The sequence below is a fragment of the Delphinapterus leucas genome, chromosome 1, assembly GCF_059928025.1.
Source record: "Delphinapterus leucas isolate spDelLeu-1000000601 "Yukka" chromosome 1, BTC_Dleu_Yukka2, whole genome shotgun sequence".
Taxonomy (NCBI): domain Eukaryota; kingdom Metazoa; phylum Chordata; class Mammalia; order Artiodactyla; family Monodontidae; genus Delphinapterus; species Delphinapterus leucas.
The window spans coordinates 74,617,086-74,643,032 of NC_143129.1; the positions used below are offsets into that span (position 1 = coordinate 74,617,086).

Sequence of the window (25,947 nt, forward strand, 5' to 3'; positions counted from 1 at the left end):
ATGGAAGGATCCTGAATTCTGCCCTTTCCTGCTTTCCTACCATGGTTTCAGGGTTGGGAAGCCCCTTTCATCTCTTTGCTCCAGATATCCTACCTCTGCTTAAGTCTTGTGGGGGTTCCCAGGATGGCTCTGCTAACCAGAGACTGGCTCATCTTCAAAACTTGACTGAACTGTGACTTCAGGAAGGGTTCTGCCACTGCAGACCGTCTCTCCTAATACTGTGTGTGACAGAAGACACACTCATTCTTACCTTTAGCTGCTTGATTCTTTAAACTATCCAACTCCACACCAACTCCCTTCCTAATGGAAGAGTATAGGGAAAGACCTCCTGGGTTTGACTTTATACCTTGTCCACCTTTTCCTGTCTTGGGATTGAAGGACAAGTCATTAATCTAAGGATTGAGTAAGGTGGCTGGGGCTCAGACACCTATTGTATCACTGGTCACTAATTATCAAAGTCCCAGTTGCATTCTTGCCCTTAAATACTTTTGTTGCTATTTCTTTGCCCCCAACCAGGAATTCTGCATCCTGGGACAGTCAGATTCTACTAGAACAGGCCAGGAAGGAAGGGAGGAGTGAAAGGGTAGAATTCCCAGATACTACTTCCTCCTGCCCCTTTTCCTAGCAGCTCTCAGACCAGATGTTAGCTGCTGTACTTCCTCCCTGAGGTAGTGAATGTGTGGTGACTGTGAGTGGTCTGTGTTCTTATCGCTGGTGGGGTGATGGAGTGGGCTGAAACCATGCACTCTGGAATTTGTTGTGTATTTTCTCTCAGTAAAGCTTCCCCCCCCCCCCCCGACTGCTGCTGTGTGTGTGATATGTGAGCCATTCATTCGTGATGGGCTATTTTTGTTCCTTTCAGTATAGGTGCCTGGCCCTGGTCTTATTACAATTTTAGGAAGTCCAGTCTGGGATATCCATGTTTCCAGTGGTTGGGCTCCAGTGGGAGACTGTGGAAGTGGAATAGGCCCCACAGCTCAGTGATACTTAGAAAATGAGAGAGGGCAGAGATCCTACTAGGGGTGTTTTCCTGGTCTCTTCCAGGCTGCAGTTAAGGATTTGGGGGTAAATTTTGCTCTCCCTCCCCAGTCATCCAAAGGTCATTCACACAAATTTAGAATCAGTTAGGTACAGTACAATCAATCACCTTTATTCCAGGGTTAGAACAAGGCCGTGCACACTGCAGACAGAGGAGCACAGGATAGGGGCAATCTCACAGCAGTATAGGGGGCGGGAGGGCAGGTTAGTCGTTTTAGATTATTTTGCCTTACAGAGAAATTGCTAGACTCCGCTGAAAATGACCCTGTCTCCCTTCTCCCATCTCATCCTCTTCTCTCTTCAAAGGAAGGCTCTTTATAATATATTCCCTCCCTCCACCCCCTTTCTCTCTCAGACTTGTTCTCACATAACATATCCTGGCTTGGAAGGATAATTCCTGCTCTTATCCCCCTCCCAATTCTACAAGTATCTCTCTCTCCTTGAGGGAGAAGCCAGACAGGACTGGGGAAACTTGGGAAGGTCCTTTAAGGCAAAACTGTGGAGTACTCGAGGTGTATGTGTTAAGGCAGGTGTCCGCAGCAGTGGCCAGAGGGGACAGGCAGGTTGGGCTGGGCTAGGCTAGGATTAGAGGGTGCTCTCCAACCAGTCTGGCTTCTTCCCTCTTCCAGTAGCCAGCTCTCCCCTCCACTAAAGTTTTGCTCCCACATCCTAGAAGCTCCTAGCTTAAACTTTCTCTAAATAGCCTCTTGAGATTGCATGTGAATTTAAAGTTTAAAAAAGTTTTTTTTGTTTTGACTATGTAGCAATTTGACTCTGCCACTCCCTTCACTGTGGCATTCCCCTTCCACCCCCGTCCTGGCCTAGACAATAAGTTAATGCCAGACACCACAAAAAAGGGCAGACATGGCAGTGCGGGTTTAATATACATATATGTAGAATATATATGTACACACAGTTAGCACGGTCAGGGTGGGGATGGCTATCTTGGGACAGGCAGGAGGCTGGGGTCACTGTACTCTAGTGATTTGGCTAGGAGGGGTTCATAAGCCCAAGGTGCCAGGATATTGAGGGAGAGGGGTTACCGAGTCCCCTCCTGGACTGAATTGGGGATCAGTGCAACGGAAAACACTGTAGTTAGCTTCTTCCCTTCTTTCTGGCTTGGGGGAGAGGGGGTTCTAGATCATGGAGAGAGGGAAGGTTGCCTGCGATAACCACGATGGGACTCTGTAAGTGGGAGCAGGATTGGAGTTAAAACCTAAGGATCTCGATTCCCCAACCTCCCTAGGTTCAGGGGACTCCTGTGCAACAGTCTGAGTAGGAATAAAGGAGTGGAACAGGGAACTCCTCTCTGCCTTCATCCCCACTCAGGCTCAGTGATGGGGTGTGTTCCCAGCACAGTCTCTCCAGAGCAGAGGTGGGTGGGGGGTATCTAATGCTGGGTTCTCCATGGGGTTTGAACTTTGGGGCCAGGGAAGGATCCAGTGATCCTCTCTCTTTAGGTCCCTGGCTCATACCCACCGTAGGCCCATGAGAGGGGAGCAAAAAGGGACCTGCTGGTGCCCAGGCCCTCCAACCTGAGGAACTACTGGAACCTGGACTCCTCAGCCAGTCCAGCTTTGGGGTACAAACACAAACTCTGGCTTTTCTTTGCCCCTTCCAGGTGGGGGTTGGGTAGCCTCTTCATCTTCCCTCTCACTGCTTTTCATTAGATTCACCCACCTCTCCCATGCCTCACTCCTACCTCGCCGCCTCATTGTAGGAAAATACAGGCCCTTTTCTGCTCCCACACTTTAGAGAGGTGGGGGAAGAGTGGAGGAAAGGGAAGTAGGAGGAATGTGCCCATTTCTATTTGCATAGAAATAGCCCCCAACTCCCCCTAGAGTGGGGAAACTGAGCTCCCCCACCCCCAGCCCCTGACCCCCATCCCCTCACAAGGAGGAGGAACTAGATGAGCTAGACATATAGACAGACAGCCAGAGCGTGCGCACACGCACACACACGCGCACAGTAAGGGGGTTAGGACCAGGTTAGTAAGTGGGTAGATGGGGGGGGGATGCCCTTGTCCCCTCCCCTGGAGGATGGGGGAAGAGAATGGTCTGATGAAGGTCCAACCTTCCTCCTCTTCCTCCCCCTTGCTCAGGCTTTCTTCGGTGGAGGAGCCAATTTGATGATCTCTTCCTCAGAGGGCTGCCGGATAATGTCTGGGGGCAAAAAAGGATGTGTCCAGGGACAGAAGTCATGGGAGGCAGTAGGCAGGTTAACTGATCATAAGCCTCTGTTCTCCCAGAATTCAAGTATTCCACAGATAATCCATGGGAGGGGCAGAGGTACATATTAAAGGCATGGCCTCTTACCTTTGTACTTCTTGGCACTGGGGATACGGGTTAGCTTGGTGTCCAGCTCATCTTCCTCGGAGATCTTCAGAACACGGGTTCTGTAGTCAACCACCATAGTGAGTAGGTCAGGACGGCGGGAGATCTCAAAGATGTGCTCGATATAAGAGAGGTTGTCTGGAGGAAGGCAGGAGACTGAGGATCAGAGCTGCTGTAGAGGTCAGCTTCCCCTACACTGCTGGATTAGGCTTCAGGAACCAAGCCTGAGTTGCTCACACTGGTTACTGGAGGAGGCAACACTGGAAGAAGAGGGGCAGCTAAGCCAGGAAAAGAAATCTAAAGCACCAAAAGACAGTAGAGAACTCTTCTCAGGAAGGGCAGATCATTGATGAGTGAAGTTTCTAGATTACAGATTTAGAATGAGGGATTTAGGTTAAATACCAGGTTCCACACTGAGTGGAGGGGAGAAGAGAAAAATTAACCGGGCTTCCAAATACCCAACATCCACCCTGTCCCTCTTTCACTTTTCCTCCAAGCAAGCATCAGAATTTCCCAGCAGCACATGTAGGACCAGAAGGGTGGGATCTGTAGACAACCCAGGAGAGATTCTGGGCCTAGTGAGAAGGGTAATTCTGAATGAGAAGGCACAGACATGACCAGAGGGATGATGTCCATGGGTTGGCCAGTTCTAGGAGATTGCAGATGCCTTCTTGCCTGGCTCCTCCCCTCTACTGCAGTAGTCCCCTAAGTCAGCGGTCCCCAACCTTTTTAGCACCAGGGACCGGTTCCGTGGAAGACAATTTTTCCATGGACAGGGTGGGCGGGGGTGGGATGGTTCAAGCTGTAATTCGAGCAATGGGGAGCGAGCGGTAGATGAAGCTTCGCTCACTCGCGCCCACTCCTCACCTCTTGCTGTGTGGCCCGGTTCCTAACAGGACCGCTAGGGACCCCTGTCCTAAGTGTAGCATGTCCTCCTTCAGCCTCCCTCCCTTCATTCCATGCTACAGATTAGTATCTCTGAAGCACCCTCAGGTCACTCATCTCACCTATCAAATACCCTGTCACTCAAGGCCCTCCACATCACAGTCTTAACTTACCTTTCCAGCCACTTCTAAACATGCTATGTTCCTCTGCCTAGCATGTCCTCCTTTGGATCCTGCCTTTGAAATCCCACTTGCCCTTCAGGGCCATCTTAAATACCAGTTCCTCCCCAAAGCCCTTTCCAGAGCAATGGTCTCTAAAAGTGAATAAGAAAATGTTAGAACTTGTGGTTTTAAGTTTTATCACCTTTAAGGCCTATTTTAATGTTTTATTATACATATGATAATAGCACAGTAGGATCTGAGTAACATTTTTTGCTGAATAATATTTTTACTGAGAAGGGCACCACGAAGAATGTAAAGACCACTGCCCTAGAGCCCCTCTACTCTCTTAGGGCACCCCTCTTATCCTGCCTTGTCAAAAAGGAGTGCCCTTTGTATAGGAGCTCTGAGCTCATTTCTGTTTGTTGAATGAACTGAGCCTGAACGGCTGATGGTAGGATGCGTGTGTCCCCCCTCCCCCACCTTTGTCCAGCTTGTTGTGGCTCTCCAGGAAGCTAAACCAGGCACTGCCAGTAGTGATCTCCTCGCTCTTCTCACTGGGGATGTCCTCCTTGCAGGCTGACTTGAGCTGTTCCAGATCTTCAAGGGTGATGTTGTTGGTCAGGTCCTGGAGGAGGGTCCCGTACTCGGCCATGACTGGGGTTGGGGGGAACAAAGGGAGAGGAGGCTGAGCTTGAGGTTCACGGTTTGGTTCACTCACTGGCACTACCCACCTCTCCTCTACCCTACCAGGCAAGTGCCTGGAACACAGAGGTTGGGGAGGCTAGGACTGGAGGGAGAAAAGGAAGACCTAAGGGAGGTAGGAGTAGACAGGAAGAAACTGGGAAGCTAGGGGCCAGGCTGGAGTCTAGAGTGAAAAGTCACACCTCCTTCTCCCCACCATCTTTTTTCTTCCTTTTCCCCCCTCTAACAGTAACCCTGGCAACAGCTCCCCGACTGAGGAGGCGGTTACCATAGCAACCTGCTCCCGACTTTCTCACCCGCTGTCTCCAAGTCCCCCCCAGAATCGCCCCACCCACCTGCAACCCCTCCCCCTGTCAAACAAAACAAAACACACCAAAACGACCAGGGAGAGGCTTGCTGTGGCAGTGAGAAGCTACAAAGAAGGGGCTGGGGGAGGTTGATTGGAGCTCATGTTCTAGCTTCCATTCTTTCCCAGAAGCAAAGGGGGTCCCTCATTTCAACTCCCCACCACCCCACTAATGACTCATTTTGGATAGATGCCTAGTTGCCTGGTCAAATGGTCCCCTGGCCCCTCCATGCTCAGCCCTGTATTCAGTCATTAGGTCTCGGGATGGGGGTGGGGAGGGTGAAGCAATGGGCTACCCCCACTTTTGCGGAGCCCATTTTCTCCCTTGATTGCTGCTGGGCCTCTACACAGCCCTTTCTCCTAGCCTTTGTGCTATGCCTACAGCCCCCGCGCCCAAGAATACCAAGCGGCTGGCTCTGGCCCCCTGCCCAGTTCCCAGGCTGGCTGGGTGGCAGGGAGAAGGGGTTCAGATGCAGCTTTGGGAAAGTCTGGCAGGAAGGGGGCTGCCACTTCTGCTTGCATCAACATCCCGCTGGCACTACCTTCAGCGTGACCTCCCACAGGGGGCTGGGCAAGGCTGGATCTCATCTAGGCCTTCACCCCATCCCTCTTCTATGCAGATTTTTAGGTGAAAAAGGAGAGGACATTCAAGGCCCTCCTTCCCCTAAGATAGGGACTGTGGCTAGACAGGAAGAAAGAAGGTCAGACCTTAGAATGAACTTTCTGGATTTGATAAAATGTGAAACTCTAGTGGTGAGTTTTAAAAAGGGGCTTTTTTCCCCCACAATGACTATATATTTCTTTTATAATTAAAAAGTAAAGCATTTTAAAAAGTAAATTATGGCATAAACACTCTGTGGCTAGACTAAGGGGTGGGGCAAGGAGCTAGATGACCTTGTACTTGACTGAGACTGCCCACAAATCACCCCAACAACGGGCTGGGAATATAGCAGAAAGGGACTAGTTGACACACCCCATATTCCTTATTTCCACCTACATGCAGGGAAACTGAGGGAGAGAAGCATGCACCCAAGGAGGCCCCATTCCCAGCCCCCTACTTGGACCAGAACAAACAAGCCTCCCTTGGTGGCAGGCACTGTGACACAAACACACAATAAGCCAGGCAGCAGGGCCAGCATGAGCCCCACGAGAAACAGGCACTTATACACATGCTCACTTGCACACCCAGGTGCAACCAGACAGAGGGCCCAGCGGTGGCCCTGCCAGGCTGGGCCAGAAACAATGCTCTCTGACTGTCAGCACCAGGAACCGTCTCGCCTTGAAATCTAGGTCACAGCAGCAGGCTCTGGAGCTCAGCCCCCACCCCCCTCCACTGATAATCCAAAGACAGAAAAGGGGGGGGGGATGTAGACAAGGGGAATGATGGGGACAGGGTTCAGAGATGGGGATAATAATGGAGGTGGGGTGTGAAGAGAGCTGAAGAGAAAAGGGCAGCATGGGAAGGAGGCAAGATGCCCTCAAGAAGGCTGCCCCAGTCGAGGAGACCCTGCGACCAAGCCCTTAGCTGGAAAATGGGACAGACTTTAGGACCATAGTGCCCTGCTTTCACATAGAAGAAGAGTTTGTAAATACAGAGATCCTGTGGGAGGAGAGAGAGAGAGAGAGAGAGAATGTGTGTGAGTGTGAGAGTGTGTGTGTGTGTGTGTGTGTGTGTATCTCCTGGGAGGAGTTAAGATTTAGGACTCTGAATTGAAAACACAGACTTACAGGGGAGGTGGGCGGGAAGGGATTAATGTGTATTAGACACCCACCCACAAAGGCTGGGGGCGGTGAGTAGGAGCTTTCTGTGAGAGTGAAACAGATACAAGGAGGCCCCTAAGAGAAGTGGGGGTGGGAATGTGTGTGTGCCAGAATCCTCTGTATGGATGCTGATCCCTGGGTGTGGGCACAGGTACAGGGAGGAGACAGTGCTGGTATCTGTGGGTGTGTTTGGATGTTCTGGTAATGGATGTGTATGTGCCAGCACTGGATGTGTGGCTTTGAGTGTATGTGGTCTGTGTGTATGTGTCTGACCAGCTAAGAGTATGTGTAAGAAGGCAGATAATCACAGGCTCACATCCAGAGAAAAGAGGAAGGGTAAGGGGAGCCTAGAGAATGGAGGAAGAGAACTGGTGTTGGGAGAGGGAAAGAGACTGAGCCTGCAAATGAGGAATCCTTGAGGCGGGGGAGGGGCACAGGGAGCACACAGAGTCCACGAAGAGAAGGCTGCAGCCTCAGCTCAGTGGTTACCATGGTAACCTCAGTTCTGGGTGCCCCCCCCCATTCAGTTGTCAGGACAATGACACCACTGGATAGGAGGGATGTGGGGAGTGGTGAGTAAGAAGAGAGAGAAGGGATAGGAGAAGGGCCCGGTAAGGGTGCAGGGAAAGGCAGCCTAGCGTCCTGCCTCCCTGGAGAGATCCCATTTGCCCAGGCCTGGGTGTGGCAGCAGGGGCAAGGGCAGGGGAGTTTGGGGGAAATTTCCTTACTTGGTTCTCAAGCTTTCCTGGTCAACCATTGTCCAGTTGTAGTCTGGCCATGGTAGGTGGGGCTTGGCAGAAGCTTGGCTCCTTCACCCTCCATGTTGCTTTTCTCACCCAAGATTTAGAATTCCATAGGGCCTATAGAGAAGTCTCCTGCCCTCATAGCTCTGAAGAGTCCTCCTGACCTCTGGAACAGTGCAGAGGCTGCCCAGGGAACACCAGGCAGCCTGGGCGGAGGCCACTCTTGGGACAGGATACTTGGGCAGGAACCGGGAACCGGGGCTGAGGCTGCCAGGAAGTCAGTCCCCTTCCCTCCCAGATCATTCTGTGCTCTGCTCACCGCTTCCTCACACCTTCCTTCCTTCCTTCCTCACTCTCTTTCTGAGCTGGCCCCAGGTGGGGCCCTGACAAAAGTCAAACCAACTGAGGATGCTGAGGAAGAGGGGCAGGAGGTAAGGATTATATTCTGACCTTCTAGGGTAGTAGTTGGGGAGCATGACAGTGGGTGCTCCATGGGCACTGGGGGAGGAAGGGGCGGGCCCTGGGAACACTTTGAGAGCCTAGCAAAATGGGATAACCACCTGTGGAGGAGGTGGCAGCACCAAAAGAATTTCTGTGCATTTGGACATTAATTTATGATTATCCTCTCCTTAGCATTTGGTTCCAAATCCTCAGTAAATTTAAGAAGCCTGAGGATTAGGAGGTGCTGTTGCTCCCTCCCTCACATCGGCTGCAGCTGCCTAAGGCTGAGGGGAACTGCAAGGACCTGGAGATCCTGCAGTGGGCAGGAGGCGGCCTGTAGGCACTCAAGTCTGTCAGTCTTGTTGCCTGGGGTTTGGGGTGGGAGGGTGGTGATCACAGCAAAGCAGAGGGCTGGGAAGGGAGAGAGCAGGGTTCCTACTTTACATTTTATCTGGGCCCCAAATTCAAGCAGTCCTATAGTTCGTCCCTAATTATTTCTTTACTATCATACTCAACTGACTTCTTCCCATAGCTTCTATTCAGCTTTTTGGGGGGAGGGTGGGGGGAGGATGCCTTTATTTCTGTAAAGTAGGAAGAAGAGGGTTCTAAGGCTCCAGAGTCAGCCTGGGAATGGGGGTGGGATAGGACACCTGGACCTCAAAATGTTCAGTCCAAGAAGCAAAATGGGTTACCCCTGGCTACAAAGACAGGGTTAAGCTTTAAGCCCTTAGTCAAGAGAAGAAGGATTGGACCCAGGATGAGAGCGTCAGAAGATACCTGGCATTGGATCAGGCCGGGCAGAGGAGAGGGAATGGGGCCTCTACTGCTCTCTACTCATCTGATTCTCTCTCTTCCTCCTTCTGTTTCTCCCCCATCTCTCTATCTCTTCCTCATCTATTACCTCTCTCTCTAGTCTTTCAGTCTCTCTTTTCCTCCTTTCCTTTCAATGGGCTTTCATCCCGTCCCACCTGGTGGTAGCCAAGAATACTTAGGACTCCTGGGTTCTGTGACTTGGTGTCCCTATTTCAGGACTCAGAGCTACTATACTAGCTATACTAGGAAGGAGTGAGTGTCCCTGCTATAAAGAGATAGAGTAAGTTTAGTGGGGAGGGGCCTGGATTGGTTGGCTGCGTACAGGTTGGTGATGTCCACCATTGCACTGTGGTGGAGGCTCTGTGTGAAAGAGTGAGGGGATGGCATAGCAGGGTGTGACTCTGGTCCTCTTCTTCATGCATGACAACACATGCACACATGATGGGCACAGGTGTCAGGGAAGTGAGGAAGTAGGCAACCAGGGCAGCTGGCAGCCTAGGGCATCTCTGGCAATTTCCCCAATGGAGTGTTTAACCACAAAGGGAAGAGCAATTAAAGCTAATCGCTCTGACAGCCTGGAGGCCAGACACACAGAGAAACAAAGCACACATATTCAGCATGTTTCCCCTAACCCCCAGTGGTATCACCACCATCCTGCTTTCATCCTCCCTAATCTCTGAGCTTCTGTCGCCCATTCCCCAGCACTCTCCCCACTCATTTGACCATCTCTGACTCTCACTTCCTTCCCTCCCCATTTCCTGACTGTATCTCTGTCCCTCTGTGTCCCTCTCTTGATGTCCGTCTGCCTCTCACACACATTCCCCTCATTCTCTCTCTCTCTGACTTGGGCCTCCATCCTTGGCTGACTCATACTCATTCTTTCTTTTTCTCTCTCTCCCTTTCTTCCATCCCTCCTCCATCCCTTGGCCACTCAGATGCCCAGAAGCCAGCCACTCCTAGCACCCTAAGCTCCAACTGGACCCAGCAAGAGAGGCCACCAGCAACCCCTACCCTCATTACTCACCCAGATTCAAAGCACCAGGCTCACTCGCCCTCAAGATCCTGTCTCCCAGTCCTGGATTGAGACCAGGATTTTCTACCATGTTTTCTCACTGTTTTAAAGAGGGGCGATCTGAAGCCCAGGGCTGGGAGAAGATGTCCAGAAAATTAGGGTGGACTTGGGGACGGTGGCCCCCACTCAGCTGTCCTGTTAGCCTGATATTCTGCCAGGAGACTTGCACACGGGAGACAGTGGGAGCGAGGTGGGAGCTTGGATGCGTAGTGCAGGGCCCTTTGTGATTTGCTGTGTGCAGTCGATGTGTGTAAGAGTCACATGGGTGTGTGTCACCGTGTGTGCTGGCCTGTCTCTTGTAGGTGTGTGTGTCCCTGTCAGTTTTGATACAGATTATATGAAATTAATTAGGGCCTTTACGTTAGCTACTTCTCTCCCGTACACCCCCCAGCTCCCGACTCCTTCCCTCCGGACAAGCCTTCGACAATCCCACCTCTACCCCAGGTGCAGAGGACTGGGTGAGGGCACGTGGTGCCAGCCGCCGGGTTTGAGCCCTCGGAGTAGGGGCGGCTGCCGGCGGAACTGAGGCAGGGCTGGGCCGGGAGACCGCCAGCCGAGGCGAGTCCGAAGCCAGAGAACGGGAGGGAGGGGCGGGAGCTGGCCCGGCCGAGCCGGCTGGGCGGGAAGCAGGCTCCATCCTAATCCCCAGGCCCCGGTCGGACTCCCAAACTGCTGGTCAGAGTGGAACGGGCGGCCGGAGCCACGCCGCCTCCAGCACACACCGCGCTCGGAGCGCACCGACAGAGACGGAGCCCGTGGGGCCTGACACGGAGCGGACCCCTCCGGGGCCCCCACGCTCCGCATCTGTCCCCAGGCGTCCCGGATCGACGCCCCTCCAAGCCCAGATGCCCAAATGTGCCCCTCCCCGCGACACTTCCCCTCTCGGCCCTCTCACCGCCTCCGGGGCTGAGCGCTCGGGGAGCGGGCACTCCGGCGTCCCCGGTTCCTGAGCAGCGTCCGGAACCTCCTCCTCGGCTCCCGCCGCCGCCGCCGCCGCCGCCGCTTCTGCTGCCGCCGCCGCCTCTTCCGCCCGCGGAGCCGGAGCCCGAGCCCAGCGCCGCCTCACCCCACCCGGCTGGCCCGTGATGTCAGAGCCGGGGAGGGGCGGGGGGCGGGGAGCGGCGGGAGAGGGGGAGGGGAGGCAGCAGGGGGCTGGGGTTCTGGAAGGCTCCTGGGACGGGGGCAGAAGTGCGGGAGGGCTGGAGTAGCGACGCCGCCTCCTCCCCTAAACAGCGAACCCCAATTCTCAGATTTAATTCTTCCCAAAGGGACACACTCCTTCCCTTACGACCTTTCGGTGACCACAGTGGCTGGGACCCTGGGAGGCAAAGAGTAAGTTAGGGTTTAAGGGTTTGGAAGTCCTTTGGCCTCTGGATCCTCTTAGATGCTTGACTAAGTATTTGTAAAAACCTTTTCCCCTTATGGGTCAGGGGAGCCGTAGTAAAAGACAGCTCAGATTTATCCACCTTGGAAGGTGGGGGAGGAGGAAGGAGTAGGGGCAAGAAGCAAAATGGGGGCCTCCTTCGCCTGCTCTGGAGCCACAGATCTTCTTTCTCCAGGATGATGCCAGCTGGCCCCTTGTGTTCCTCTCACCTTTCCCAAATATACCACCCTCCCGCCTTCCCCCCACCATGATGTAATTGTATTTCTGGGGAGAAAAAGAGCAGCAGTGAGCTCAGCATGCAAATATAGACAACTTGCAGAGCCACGCTCGGCTCTGTCTCCTAGCTCTGCCCCTCTGCCCAGGCCCAGCATGGCAGCTCTCACTTCCCTTCTACCCCAGGGACTTTCCTCCCCCAGATTCTTAGCCATACTGAAAGAGGGAAGGAAGAAGATGATCTATTGTCTTCTCCAGCCTAAGAGGTCTCTCCTCAACTCTGGCAGAGCCTGGCCCGGGGACAAGGTCTGAGCCCCATCAGTGTCTGTGCCACCTCCAGGAACGCCCCGGCTTCACTTCAGTTCCAGCCTGGCGGAGACCCCTCAGCAAGCCTCGGGTGATCCCATCCTTTCTTGAGTCTACACTGCCCCTAGAAGAGGCTCAGGCTGCTGCTGCTTTTGGATTTCACAGCCCTTCTCTTTGCTTTCGCCATCCTCTTCCCCCAGTGTGCCATGTCACTGCCCCTTTGATAGCAACACACCCTCATAATTTGCCTTTGCATATATCTCATTTGTTCTGAGTTGTAGGGCCAAAACTCATTTTGTTGACCCATCTTTGAGACCCAGAGAAGCTGACTGACTTATCTACAGTCAGTGAAAGGTCCAGGTCTTTCAGGTACAGGGGATTTGGGCTGCATGCTGACTCTACTCCTTTCTTAGGTAGGTTATGCCTCTGAGCCTCATTAAGGGCAAGACGGGGACACTGATGCCTATCTCACAGTGTTCTTCTGAGTTTTAGAAATTGTAAGTCTCTAGTGGCTGGCACAGATGGGTGGTTAAAACATGGGAGCTATTATTTAGTCTGGGGCCTTCCACTGACCTATGCTAGAGAGTTAAGTTCCATAATATTTTTGTATTGGTCCAGTGCCCGTACTATGTATTAAACATTTATTAAATGGGTGCAAGTTGGATGAATACGTGGTTTCTACTCTATACTCCTGCCACCAATTCCAGGAAGACTTCCTGGATTTGTCCGTGGAGGGTGAAAACTCCTCTCACCTCAGGTCTCATTCTTCCATACTCAGAGATCCTCTAAGTTGTCCGGCAACACGTTTATACCCAGTCCATGAAAGCTGTAACATCTGTTAGTTATGGGCTTGTTCAGTTGTTTGGTTCCTCCCCCCCCCTACTCCTTACTCCTTTACACTTACCCCAGCCTGGGCCTGTGCTGGAGAGAATGTGGGTCCTTCCTGCCAAGATCGCCAGCAGGCTCAGGTCTGGGGGATGCCCTTTGAACAAAGCTCAGCGTCTCCTCTGCACTCCCATAACCACCACTCTGATCCGTGTTCTCCCACCTCCATCAGATTATCATAACTGTCTGATAAGAGTTGGACTCCCTGCCTCTGGTATCTCCATCGGCTTCCTTGCCTCTATCCATCCTGCTCATCACTGCCAGATTAAATGTTGCCCTTCCTCCCCAGCTCACAGGACTAAATCCAAACACCTCTGCGACCTAGCCCTGGATGCCCACCCGACCTCGTGGCCACCACTTGAACCTCTCTTCTTGTCTCTTTGGTCTCCTCTGTGCCCCAACATGGCACACGCATTCTGGCAGTGCTTTTGATGTTTTCACTACTTGAAATGTCTCCTCCCCAACTCCTTTGCCCTAATCAAATCCCACTATTCATTTAAGGCCTAGAAAATGCTCACTTCCTTTATGAAGCCGTCAAAGCCCACTCTCATCTCTCTCTTCTGAGGCCATTCTATTCATTTGTTCCTTCTTTTAACAAACATTTATTAGGGACTACTTTTGGCGTGCCAGGCCCTGTGGACACAGAGAAAAAGCCTGGGGTCCCGCCTTCAAGGGGCTCACAGTCTGGTGGGGAAGACAGACATGTAAATGAAGAGCTAGTACTAGAATAGAGGTGGACAGAGAGAGTGCAGTGGGAGCCCAGAGGAGGGAGCTGCAGGAGGGGCCACCTCTGGGAAGGCCGCACCGAGGAAGTGTCTTTTGGGCTCAGTCTTGCCATTCAAATAAGAGCTGCAAGGGGGGCTGCTATCAAGCAGCACATAATCGCTTAATTACATATTGCTTTGTATTTTTCTTCAGTTCTTTAGTGTGCTTGTCTTGACTTCCCAGTGAGGCTCATCAGCTCGAGAGCAGGGACATCCTGCACTCTCTGTTCTCCCAAAGCCTGACAGCAGTGCTGGACAAACACCATGTGTTCAGAAAAGCCTTTTTGACTTGCAGCAGATAAATAATCCAAGCTTCTCTGGGATAACTGCCTGGAGGGAGGAGCCCCACCCCCCTGCTATCACAGTCCCCTAACAAGGTACCCACACCTTAAATCCCCATCCTCTGGCTGCCTCCCTCCTGCCATAGGGGTGAGACCTGATCAGCAGACACTTGTTCATGTTGCCCCAGATCCTTTATTGAGGTCTCTCATTTGACCCAAGTACATTAACAAGAGATTGCTAAGATATAGCCCCAAACACAGTACCCTCCCGTCCCCCTGGCCAGGGATAGGACAGTCAGAAGGATAGAGGACTTGAGAGAGTGGGGGAAGAGTGTGCTCAGCTGGAGGGAGCAGAAGAGAGATAGGGGCCCATAGATAGGGCAAGAGGGAAGTCACAAGAAAGCATGTAGGGCGTGACGGAAGAAACAAATAATCGATACAGGGACCTGGTGGGACTGGAAACAGAAGTCAGATGGGATAGCTGGGCTGGTGTGTAGGGAAAAGTAGCTCCTTGAATCTCGGCATGCAGCATAGAGACCGCAGTGGGCCCCATGGCAGAGAATGACCTAGTGTCCCTGGAGGAGCTCAGGGAAGGACAGGGAAGGAGGAGGGGGCAGGAGGACAGCAGGTGGGGCTAGGAGATGGCTGCCACAGCAACTAGTCATCATCGCCATCGTCGTCATCGTCATCATCCTCTGTGTTGATCTCGCCCTCCAGTACATCCTCCAGCCAGTCCTCCAGCTCCTCAGCAGAAGGCAGGTCCTCTTCATCATCCATCTCCATCCATATGCTGTCCGCCTAGGACATGGCACAGACAAGGCGTCAGAACTAAGCCCGATTCAGGTCTTTAGACCTGTCCTCCCACTCACTGGACTCTGTACATCCTCTGTCCCTTCTCTTCATCTGTCAGTGGGCAGGAAAACTGTCCAGGTGGGGGTCTAGGGTGGAATAGTGACAGTGGGAGTAGAAAGAATTGCTGGATCAGCAAATAGACCTTCTCCCTTCAGTCTTTCTTACAAGCTCTTGCCATGCTGAGCTTCCTAAAACAGACCTCTCTATCATGCCCTTAATGCAAAACCACTGGTGGCTCTTTATGGCCTGGAGAATAAAGTCAGCAACTCTTTAGCGTTCAAGACTTTCCAATACCTGCTTTTCTAGCACCATCCGCAGAGATCTCTAGACTCTCAAGCCATAAGAAACGACTTGCCTTTTCCCAAATCTGATATTCATTTTCCTGCTTTTTGACCTTTTGCACTAACTTTTTCCATCAGTTTGGAAATGACTCATATAATTTGCACTTGTAGAACTCTTATACACGGTACAATCTCCAGTGTGTTTTAATTTTTTTAATTGTTTAGATTTAATTAATTTTTTATATTTTAAAATTGAGGTATAGTTGATTTACAACAACCTCCACTTTAAACTCTACTCCTTTTAAACCCTCTCTGATTCTCAAGCAGAAGTCACTTTGATTTCTCTGCCTTCCTGGTGTTTTCTTCGTATCTCTATTATAGAGTTTATCAGACTTGGCCTGGTAGTTAACGGAATACCTACCTCCTCAGTTAGACTGAGAATTATATGAAAGCAGGCTGTGACTTATTCAACTCAACAAATATCTCTGAAGCATCTATCTGTGTGTGAATGAGAAGATTTCTGCTCTCAAAAAGCTCAAAGTCTACTGGAAGAGACAGACATGATACATGAATAGCCATATAAAAGTCATGTTCTCAATGCCAAATGGGCTCTGGGAGTGCCAAGGAGGGAACAATTCCAAATGGGAGATCCGGAAAGACTTCACGGAGAAGAGAGGATTTGAACTGGGCCTTGAAGGACGAGCAGTCAGTTCCAACAGGTAGAGGCAGGGGTGTGTTCAGGGCAGGAATCTCTCCCTCTTTCCAGCCATTAGACTGGGCATGTCTAACTCCTCTGGGGAGGGCTCAATTCCTAGTTAGCAGAGCAGAGGAGGACTAGCTATGTTGGGAAGGAGAGTTGGGGGTCAACCGGGGATGAGGGAAGGAAACTCACATCAGTAACATTGACGACTCCTATTTGTGGGGCTGACAGGTCGATGTTAAACGTCTTCTCCCAGTATGGAACCAGCTGTGGAGAGACCACATATGGCAACTTAATGGAGGCTAGGAACACCTGAGTCCAGGAGGGTAAGTGTGAGTGTGAGGGTCAGCCATGGGTAGAGAGAGGACAGTGAACTCACGGTAGATTGGTGGATAGGTCCAGCTATAGTGCCTGAAGGGAATGGGTAGAACTAAGCAGTTAAAGGGTAGATATCCCCAAAGGAAAGTATCAAGAGGGTCAGCTGGGGACATTGGTCCCTCCTTTCCGAGGAAAACTTGATAGGAAACCTTGTTCTGCTCCTGGATCTGCTACTGATTGGCCTTGTGACTTCGGGCAATCACTTCTCCCTGGACCTCAGTTTCTATATCTCTAAACTAAGGTAGTTATACTCTGTAATTGCCAATGGTCCTCACATTTCTGTTTGTTCATCTAGTTCCTCTTTCAACGAAGAGTGTTAGGTGTTGGGGATTCAGCTGGGAACAGAGCCGTGCCCTGAGACATGGAATCTCTGTGCTTTGATTCTGTGATTGTGGACACCCACATGCAGGGTTAATGTGCCCTTCTGCTCCCCCAAACTCTGGATTTCTCTAGAAGGAGCCAGCCCTGGGCACATGAGCTATCTGCTCAGCCTCTGCTCTGGGAATCCTGTTGTTCCCACACTTCCCATCATTCCGTGTCCCCTTTCTCAGGATGCGCTCAGTGCCCCTGAGCATGCGACAGGATCCTCCACTAGGAGATGGGGAGAGGAACTCTGAAACAGGCTCCCCCTTGAGATGTGCCCTGCCTTGGATAGCAGTGCCTGAGTGATATCTCTTACCAGGGGGAAGTCATCAGGGTCAATCCAGATGATGCTCAGGTCAGGATTTTCAGTGTTATCTTGGGCCACAGCCTTGAGAATCTCTAAGAACTCATAGCCATCTTGGAGGGAACACAGGTGATAAGTGCACGGTGGGGCACAGAGGAAACAGGAGTCCAGCTCTCTTTTCCTGCCTCCCACAGCTCCGCATGTCTAGCCCCAGGCTGCTTGTAAACTGTGCTCTAAAAAAACCCATCTTATGTGTTAAAAGCCTATGCTCTGATAAATACCCCATCTCCTTCTCTCACCAGTGCCCCCGCCCCTGCCCCAAATCCAATCCAGTATCCCTCCCTCACCAGGATCAGTTTCCTCTGCAAAGGCCACAATATGGATTCCATCCAGATGGTCCTCCTGTGGGGGGCAGGGAGGGGAGACCTTAGCTATACTCACTGAAGTTAGAGAGCCCAGAACAGGCCCTAGATCTACCCTGGACCTAACTTTTGTGGAAATTCAGCTTCTGGAGCAGGTGTATTCTTGTGGTGGTGAGCCTTTTCCAAGTACACTGCCCCCTTCCACCCCAGGGTCCCCACACCTCCGCTGGCAAACCCTTCAGCCCCAGAGCTTAGAGCTCCTCCCTTGTCATCGTCATCAAGTTATGTGTGTCCCCCAACTCCTGACATGTTCTCAGAACAGAAACCCTCCACCTTTGCTGGTACACTGTCTTTCCTATAAGCAAGACATGAGGAGCAGCAGGGTTGGATGTTTCTAGGACTTGAGTTTTCCCATGCTCCTGCGAGGGCCTGGGCCCCATCCGGGGCACTCACCCAGGTCTCATACATACTCTCAGGCTTCAGTTTCCTCAGGGTTGATCTAGAAGAGAAAGAAAGTCACTACTCAGTGGGCAAGAAGGACACCCTTGGCTCCAGAGGGTCCCCATAGCAGAGGCTGCCACAGGGTCATGCCTAGGGCATAGACAGCTTGCAGCCCTGAACAAAGCCATCTGTCAGAGTCTAAGCTCTGGGCACCAGGCCCAGATAACCACATGGTTAAAGCAGGTAGGAGAGAGGAGGGTGGGCAAGGGGACTGGAAGAGAGACTTTCGGGAGAAAGAACTGGACATCTGGGTGTTCATTCATTCATTCATTCATTCAATAACACTGAGTGTTGCAGATGTTCTAAAGGCTGTGCTAGGTGCTGTGTAGACAGAGTTGGACAAGGCAGACATATTCCTGCCCTGATGAAGCGGACCATAATCTAGTGGGAGAGGGTGAGAGAAGTAGTGTTTACACTGACGAACGGGTATTTCCAGTTGTGGAGTACTGTGAGGGAAGAGAATTTTGTGTGAATGTAGGCCAGGGTTTCTCAACCTCAGCACTAGTGACATTTGGGGCCAGATAATTCTTCACTGTGGGAGAGCTGTCCTGTGCACTGTAGGGTATTTAGCAGCATCCCTGGTCTCTCCCCGCTAAATACCAGTAGCTCTCTCTCCAACCAAAAATGTCTCCAGCCATTGCCAAATAATCCGCTGGAAGACAACATCCTCCCCCTACCTCGCCACTCCCTCCACCCCTGTTGAGAACCACTGGTGTAGGTAATGTATGAGAAAGAACACAGGCCAGATCTGGATTAGAATCCAGTTCTGACACTACTCGTGGACTCTTTTTAACTGAGGTTGTTAAAAGGAGTAAATACAATAAGAGAGATAGCACCTTGGAGTTCCTGGCAGACCACAGGCCCTCAACACTGGTCTCAGTCAACATCACAATGAACCGTACACATTTATGGAGCACCTTCTATGTGTGCTCCAGGCTCTGGGCTAAGTGCTGGGGTGCAAAATATTGTGCAAAATGGTCAGTGTATCAATAAGAACTGATAGCAGAAGTGTATTCGTCTCTAGGAGAGACCTGCCTCCTGGTTGGCTGAGATCCCCCCAGCCCATCTCACAGACCCGTGTTCTAGCCTGGGGAGGAGCCTACCCTGCTCAGAGGGTTGCCCCTGCTCCCCACCTCCTGTGCTCCTCCACGAAGTTGACAATCTCCTCTTCGCTGTTGGGCTTGTCCGGGATGGTCACAGGCTCTTCCATGAAGGCCTCGTAGAAATCGATCTCGTTCAGCTTCAGGGTCAGCTTCTTTGCCACCTTTTGGGGGGAGGGGATGGGGGAGTGGGGCAGGGGACACGGGGTCATGGTGAGAGGAAGTATTATGGGGGACCAGATGTCAGGCAGGGAGTGAGACAACCTGGGCCCTTGTCATTGCCTCTGTGACACTGGACACGTGTCTTAACTTCTCTGGGCTTTGGTTGAAGATGAGAGAGGGGTGGGTTAGATAATTTAAAATCTGTGGGATGGGGGAGGCCCGAGGTGGGGTGGGGTTGGGGAGTACTGGTGTGTAGTGGGGGAGGAGGTCCCCCATTGATTCTGGGAGAGGGGGCTGGAGGGCAGCTGAGGGGAGTGAGGGAGACCCAATGCAGCAGCAGGGGGGAGAACCTTGCTGTCGAAGGTGGCGAAGAAGGGGATGTAGGGATGAAACTCCTCCGCTGCGTCCTCGTAGGCTTTGTAATCTGAGGGGGGAATGCAGAGTCAGTCTCTGGGGGAAGCAGGGTCTGCCAGGGAACCACCCCCCCTCTGTCTCTCCCCAATTCTTCTTCGGCAGGTGGGGTTCATTCCGAGACCCACCCCCTCTAGTCCTCTGAGAGTGGTAACATACAGTGGTGGGGTGGGGGGAAGGGGAACGCCTTGGTGCCTGTCTGTGAAACCCACAGAGTGCAGGGAGATCGGAGCAGTCGATCGATGGACCCACCATGGCAAGAGCCAGTGCTGAGCCAGTGGGTGAAGTGGGGAGGTAGGAGGACAGGTGAAGTTGGGGACCAGCGGAGGGGACCGTGGAGTCTGAGGGTTACCCACGCTCTGAGTCTTTGCTCTTGAAGTAGCCAATGAGTTTGTTCTCATCTTCGATATTCTCAAATGCCTGCAGCTCTCGTTCACCCTCAATAAATTCCACAGGGTCCTCCAGGACCTGGAAGAGCAAGGACATTGAAGGAAGAGAGTGAGTTTCTGAACTCAGTGCTAGAGGCAAGGAGAGGGATCAGGGAAAAGTGGGCTGGGAAACGGGGAGGAAGGGGCTCTGTTGCCTCTGTGTGTGTGTGTGTGTGTGTGTATGTGTGTGTGAGGCTGCAGTTGGTCGGAAGGGCGTGAGGTCTTAAAGCAAGGCCATTAGGTCCAGCAGGGTCCTCACATCAAGCAGAAACTCCACCAGGGTGTCAGCAGAAAACTCGCCGTCATACTCAATGACTTCATCTCCCTTGAATACGTAAATGCTGTCCTCTTCAGTTAGTCCTAGGGAGTGAGCCAGAGGTGTGCCATGATTGCAACCTTCCCACAGGTCCAAGGGTCCAAATCCAGGGTTGCAGCCCATTCCATAATCCCACTAGACCACACATCCTTCACCTGCCCAGCTCACCTCCACTGCCTCTCAGTCCCTCCATCCCCGGTGTCTGTGCCCCTGGATTTAGCCTAGGTGGCTAGTCTGGCCCCAGGGGCTCTCCAGGGGGAAGCTGGGGTCAGGTGGGAACGCTAGGGGAGGACGCAGGGAGATATAGGTCCTAGCAAGATGTCTCCCCCCTTTCTCTGCCTGCCATAACCAGAGACAGATCTTCCTCTTACCTCCTCTGAGGACTCTAGTTGCTGATTCCCAGTCCAGCACTTTAACCTTCAGCTATTGCTGACCAGATGACTTCACTACTGGCCACCCCTCCCCCATCCACATCCGGAGTCCAGTCTCAGGCCTGTGCTGCCCCCTGGTGGCTGGTGCTGTAATACCCAGCCCGCGGCTCTGGAGGGGGAGGGGTTGGAAGGAGAGTTTGCAGAGGTCTCTCCAGCCCCACTTGTGTTCCCTGATTTCCCCTTTCCTCCAGAACTTAGCCCCTATTTTTAGGTAGGTATAAATAAGGCCATCTTCACCTCTTTCTGGGATTTGAGCATGGGTCTCTATAAGGAATAAAGGAGAGGCTGGAACTCCCAGCCATAACCCTCCAAATTTCAGTATTTTCTCACCGGTCACCTTCTCCTCCCTGCTCCTCCCACCCCTCCCTTACCTAGTTTCTTGGCTACAGCCGTGTCCTTCTCGGAGTCCACCATCCCGAAGCCAACACCCTTGTCTTCTAGGACTTGGGCTGCTAACTGAAGGGAGAGTTAGGGTTAAAATCAGCCTCTGGAATTCTTAGTAACCACTATTCCCGATCTCATGCTTGCGAGCTGGGTCATTTGGGATGCAGGGAATATGAGTTAACCTTGACACTGTGCTAGGATGCAGGAGATCTCCACTTTCCCTACCACGCCCCCCTCCACCCTTTTGGTCTGTGGTCTAATTTTAACTCCTGACATTGTAAAAGCTCATTTACAATGTGCTTATTATGTTGAACTTTAAGGCACTGTGCATGTACTTCCAGGTTCCTTAGGGATGCTGAGGGGTCTAGCTTCAGGATGACTGAGGCTCTTTCCTCCTTCGGAGCTGAGCCCTGTACTCCATACTGATCAAAGACCACGCTTAGCGTGGGGGTGACGTTACACGTCCCTGGGATTCTTCTGAGTGAGTCCCAGTGGGGAGAATTTTGGAGGGCAAGAGGGTGGGGGGCGTGGGGCTCTGCAGAGAGCTGAGAGTAGAGGTCACCGTGGCCACCACTGGTCACCCTCGAGGCAGAGAGACTGACAAAGAGATTAGAGATGAAATAGGCCCAGTTTTCCTCAATGGGGTGGGACTTTCCCTTTCACTCTCTACTTCAAGCTGTCCTTAGGCTGTGGAGAGTCACACCCTAGGTCCCTGTTCTCATGGGCCTCCCAGCGGGGCTCTCAACCCTGATGCACTCTGCCTTGGGCGTGGTTTGCAGCTTTACCCCACCTAACACAGACTCGGGGTGCTCGGATTCTCAGGAGGCTGGGACAGGTGGATGGCCAGGGATGCTCAGCACTCAGGATAAAAATACTCCGCTCATTAATCAGGCGGCGGGTTCCAGCACCCGGCAGGGGCACACAGAAATGAGAACCTACAGTCCTGGTGTCTTGCCCTGAAATACTCCAAGCTCTGGACAAGCTGGGGCCTCTCCGTCCTGCCAAACTAGAGGAGGGGCTGCAGCAGCTTGGACAAGGAGACTGCAACACAGCCTGGCTCCTGGAGGGCTGTGTGACCACATTTCCCAGTCATCTCCAAACATGGGCTTTTTTCTTGTCACGATAGGCTCTCTCTCTCCTTTGCGCCCCTGGTCAGCTTGGGGGTGAGGAGAATCTTCCCACAAAGACAAGTTGGGGAAGGCATGGTGAAGCCTCCTCCAAACACAAGGATTTTCCAATCGGGGTGCCCAGCTTGATCCAGTAGGGGCAGATGGCAGGGGGAGGGGACTGAGAGGCCAGTGGGAGGCACGGTGGGCTCTATTAAACCTCTAGCCATTAAATCAATGACACGCAAGCAAAATGTCAATAACGTTTAAATTTATACTCAGTTTGGATCTCTTTGGGGTGCAGCCCCTGAAGTGTATGGAGAGAGGGTACGTTTGGGTTAGGAAAGTAGATTTGGGGGTGTACTGCAGTTCTTCACCTTCCCCTGAAGAACCTCTTTTCCTTTTTTGCCCCCCTTCCAGGGTCACCTCAGTCTTAGCCAAACCTAGTACTACCACCCTCCTCTAGCATGGAGGAGAGATTCCCCCCTGCAGCACCCCGCTCCCTCCTAAAATTGCCTGACTACGGTGGTACTTTGGGGGTTCCTGAATCTCTGTTTCTCTTCTGGCTAAGGTCATACGCCACTTGGGTCCTGTTGGTCCTGTTGGTCGAGACAGGGTCGTGCTGCCCTGCCCCTCACGCCCAGATCCCACTCTTAAAGATCTACATGGAGTTGCAGGATAGAGGGGTGCAGAGAGGGACTGGGCTGCTCTGCCGGCCTGCGGAGCCCGTCACTCACCTCCAGAATCAGCTCCTCCATTTCAAACTGTCTTTGTGAGGCCTTGTCGTGCTCGGGGGGTTCGTGGTAGAGCAGTGCCAGCACCTCGTACTTCTTGAACACATTCTTGTAGTTCTTTGCGTTGACATTGACCACACGGTCCACACCATCATACTCGGGGAAGTCCAGCCCGTCTTGCCCCTGCACCCCTGACTTGAGTGTCCCTAGCACCAGCAGTAACAGCAGTGCCAGCCGCAGGCCGGGCACAGCTCTGGCCCCCATCCTGTCTGCAGCACTCATGGAGGTAGTGGGATCTGGGTCGGCTCTCCTGGTCCAGAAGAGGTTAGCTGGGGTAGGGAGGGGCCCCTGGGTCCCAAATCCTGAGTTAGGGGCTCACGGTGGGGGTGGGGTGGGGAAGGGCCCAGAGCAGTGGACAGAGGACACTGCTATGGGTCCTGGAGAAACTGCCGACAGAGCCAAGAGAAACAGGGTCAGGGGGAGGGCTAGGAGCAGGGGGCGGGGAGGGAACCGGAGCTGCCCTTGAGGTTGGCACCCCTCGGCCCCCACCTGGTCCCGTCTAAATATGTCTCCAGGATTGGCAGGAGAGACGGATAACCTCCTGAGGCCAGGACGGCCCCGTGAGGGCCGGGATCCTCCTACCTCCAACACCTCTCACCCAGGCTCCCAGAGCCTCCTCCCCTCCCCCTCCCCCCCAATGTCCAGGGCTCCTCGGCCCCTGTCCCCACACCAGCCTAGGAGCTCATCGCCATATTAAGAAAGGAAAAAGCTGGAGCTAAAAATAAGACCAGATGAGTCGGAGGTAAATGAAGCTGGGGCTGGGGGAGGGGAGGCTTGGGGGTAATTAGGGAGAGTGGAGCGAGGGCAAGGGTACTCAGAGAGAGGGAAATGGGGCCCGCAGAGGAGGAGGTATTCTGGGTCAGAGGTTAACTTTGTCGTCCATTTGTAAAAAGGGGGGCAAATGTGGTATTGCCTCTAAGTCCTAAAACCTGGGACTCTCCTCTAGGTCAAGTCTGTTTCTTTGATCCCGTGGAGGAAGCGGGGTGGAGGGGGGGGAGTACAAATGCAATCCAGGCTGCAGGAAAGAGACCCCCTGCACTTCCCTTTAAAGAACCAAGACCAAGGATGAGGTCATTCTCTGAATAAAAGATGGAGCTGAGTCCAGGACTGGCGCCCTGGCTCAGCTCCAGCCAGTTTCCTTTGCTTCACTCAACACTCCTAACTGGAGTATGCAGAGGAAGGACGGGGCATGGGGCGTGAAGTGCTGGCCCTTGGAGTCCTTGGAGATGCGGATCTGGGGCTTCTCTGCCCACAGACCCGAGAGGAGAAGGAGAAAGTCGTTGGGCTGCTGCCTCTTGCTTGTACTCTCTACTCTGATCCTACGGGACTGGTTTTCTAGGGCACAGTGGGAAGGAGGATTCCCCTGGCTGAATGATTCCAAGGAGAGCGAATTGTGACTGTTCATTCCTACGTCTTTGACAAGACAAAAAGGATCAGGTATCAACGGTAGGGGAAAAAATTAACACTGGGAAACATGAAGAAGTGGGGCCCTGTGCCCTGAACCAAGGATGCTGCTTCATTCTGTGAAAGCAGAGCTGGTGCAGAGGGGCTCTAAATTCCTGGATCCCAGCGTGGGGGTGAGGGCGGAGTGGATGCGCTCAGCTCTGGGTACCTTCAAGGACCCTCTTCACGGCCCTCCAGGGCTCATGCACAGGTAAGCAGAGGCACGAGGGAGACCAGAGAGAGGCTAGATCAAAGTCAGAAGCCCCCATGCCCACCCTGAGGTGTCTCCGATGTTGGAGGCACAGCGGGTGTTTTGCACCATGAAGTTATGTTAGAGGAATGACCTTTCCGCACTCCCACAGGGCAGACCTTACACGGCTAAGCAAGGAAGGCCAGGGAAAATCTCAAGAACGTGGCAGGAGTGGGTCCAAGAGAGACAGCTGTCATTGGCACAGGAGAGACCAGAGGTAGCTAGGCAGGGCATGCTGGAGCTGGAGAGACCTCAGAACCCATCTCAAGAGAGCGACCAACGTGCCCACAGCCCCATGACCAGAGCAAAGACAGCAGGAGAGACAGGTGGACCCGCCCGGACGTATGTGACCTAGATGACGTCCAGCCCCAACTTCTCCTTCTGCTGCGCTCTGGAGGAGGGGGGGGATCACCGGGACAGAGACATTGGGACCTTAGACTCGTTCCATCCTGAATCTGACCACTCGTACCCCCAGGGTGTGAGATGGGACGAAATGGTGACCCAGGCCTGCCCCATTCCCTCTCTGCTTCTGCAGCTACCAGGCTGTTTCATCCCATCCTCCTCCCTCTCCTCGGCCCTGGCTCTCCAGAGCCACCCGGATCCCTTCCAGCAGCTGCACCCCTCCCCTCCTCCCTGTCCTCCTCTCCCATACTTTGCTCTATACTTTCTATTCAAATCCTTCCCTCTAGGCCCCTGCCTTGAGGCTCAGCCACCGATATCAAATGACCCTAATTTGGGGCCTCTGTATTTTTAACCCACCAGACACCCAAAGCTCCTGCTACTGAAACTTGAGGAGCTGGCCCCTCCATGCTCCCCCACCCCACCTCACTCACACACACCCTGGCCCCTCCGTCTTCTGGGCTCTGGCTCAGCCCTGTCAGCATCGGGGAAGGACCCCAGACTGATACAGCCCTGTCCCTAGGAGACCTTGTGTTGGAGGAGGGAGGGGAGCAGGTGGGAGAGAGACCTCTGAGGAGGGCCCGATGTAGGGGGAGAGGGGCTGGTGTACCTTACGACAGCCTTCCCTTTGCTAGTCCATGGCCTCTCATCCTCCAGACTCGTCCACGGCCCTTCCTCTATCACTATCCTATTTTTCTTTTGCATTGGTGTATTTTTGGCCCAGCCTTCATCATAAGACTAGCCTGAAAAGTGGTTGAGGGCACAAGTTCTGCAATCAGGCAGACCTTGGTGTCCTCATCTATAAAACCGGGCGGGGTGGTAAGAATGTATTTGTTGTATGGATTAATGGATGG

The 25,947-nt window shown here is 52.8% G+C and overlaps 2 protein-coding genes across 3 annotated transcripts; both read right to left on the minus strand.

Annotated features, from left to right (window-relative positions):
- Nucleotides 1-1,129: 1,129 nt before the first annotated feature.
- PEA15 (proliferation and apoptosis adaptor protein 15) lies at nucleotides 1,130-11,325 on the minus strand. Of its 2 annotated transcripts, none has more exons than XM_022559648.2 (4): nucleotides 11,191-11,325; nucleotides 4,898-5,071; nucleotides 3,354-3,509; nucleotides 1,130-3,200 (listed from the first exon to the last, which is right to left on the minus strand). In XM_022559648.2, the coding sequence occupies exons 2-4, from the start codon at nucleotides 5,067-5,069 to the stop codon at nucleotides 3,136-3,138; spliced, it is 393 nt and encodes a 130-aa protein (XP_022415356.1). In that variant the 5' UTR covers nucleotides 5,070-5,071; nucleotides 11,191-11,325; the 3' UTR covers nucleotides 1,130-3,135. The 2 variants fall into 2 exon arrangements, with proteins under 2 accessions (XP_022415356.1, XP_089769018.1); XM_089912892.1 differs by lacking the exon at nucleotides 11,191-11,325 and adding an exon at nucleotides 7,997-8,063 and having other exon boundaries at nucleotides 4,898-5,080.
- A 2,733-nt stretch (nucleotides 11,326-14,058) lies between these two features.
- Nucleotides 14,059-23,223, minus strand: CASQ1 (calsequestrin 1). The gene is made up of 11 exons (XM_022559618.3): nucleotides 22,945-23,223; nucleotides 21,089-21,173; nucleotides 20,230-20,330; nucleotides 19,899-20,010; nucleotides 19,482-19,555; nucleotides 19,003-19,133; nucleotides 17,822-17,867; nucleotides 17,354-17,408; nucleotides 17,019-17,119; nucleotides 16,154-16,228; nucleotides 14,059-14,926 (listed from the first exon to the last, which is right to left on the minus strand). The coding sequence occupies exons 1-11, from the start codon at nucleotides 23,221-23,223 to the stop codon at nucleotides 14,786-14,788; spliced, it is 1,200 nt and encodes a 399-aa protein (XP_022415326.1). The 3' UTR covers nucleotides 14,059-14,785.
- Nucleotides 23,224-25,947: the final 2,724 nt, after the last annotated feature.

Bases quoted from the DNA above. Each gene is read 5' to 3' on its own strand.
- PEA15 (XM_089912892.1), bottom strand. From the start codon at position 8,048: ATGGAGGGTGAAGGAGCCAAGCTTCTGCCAAGCCCCACCTACCATGGC. The intron at 5,081-7,996 runs CTACAACTGGAC...CTTTGTTCCCCC, and splicing joins CCCCACCTACCATGGCCAGA to CAACCCCAGTCATGGCCGAG. The intron at 3,510-4,897 runs GTGGGGGAGGGG...GCCTTCCTCCAG, and splicing joins CCACAACAAGCTGGACAAAG to ACAACCTCTCTTATATCGAG.
- CASQ1 (XM_022559618.3), bottom strand. From the start codon at position 23,223: ATGAGTGCTGCAGACAGGATGGGGGCCAGAGCTGTGCCCGGCCTGCGG. The intron at 21,174-22,944 runs GTGAGTGACGGG...CTCTCCCTTCAG, and splicing joins TGGAGGAGCTGATTCTGGAG to TTAGCAGCCCAAGTCCTAGA. The intron at 19,556-19,898 runs GTGGGTAACCCT...TTCCCCCCTCAG, and splicing joins CAAGAGCAAAGACTCAGAGC to ATTACAAAGCCTACGAGGAC.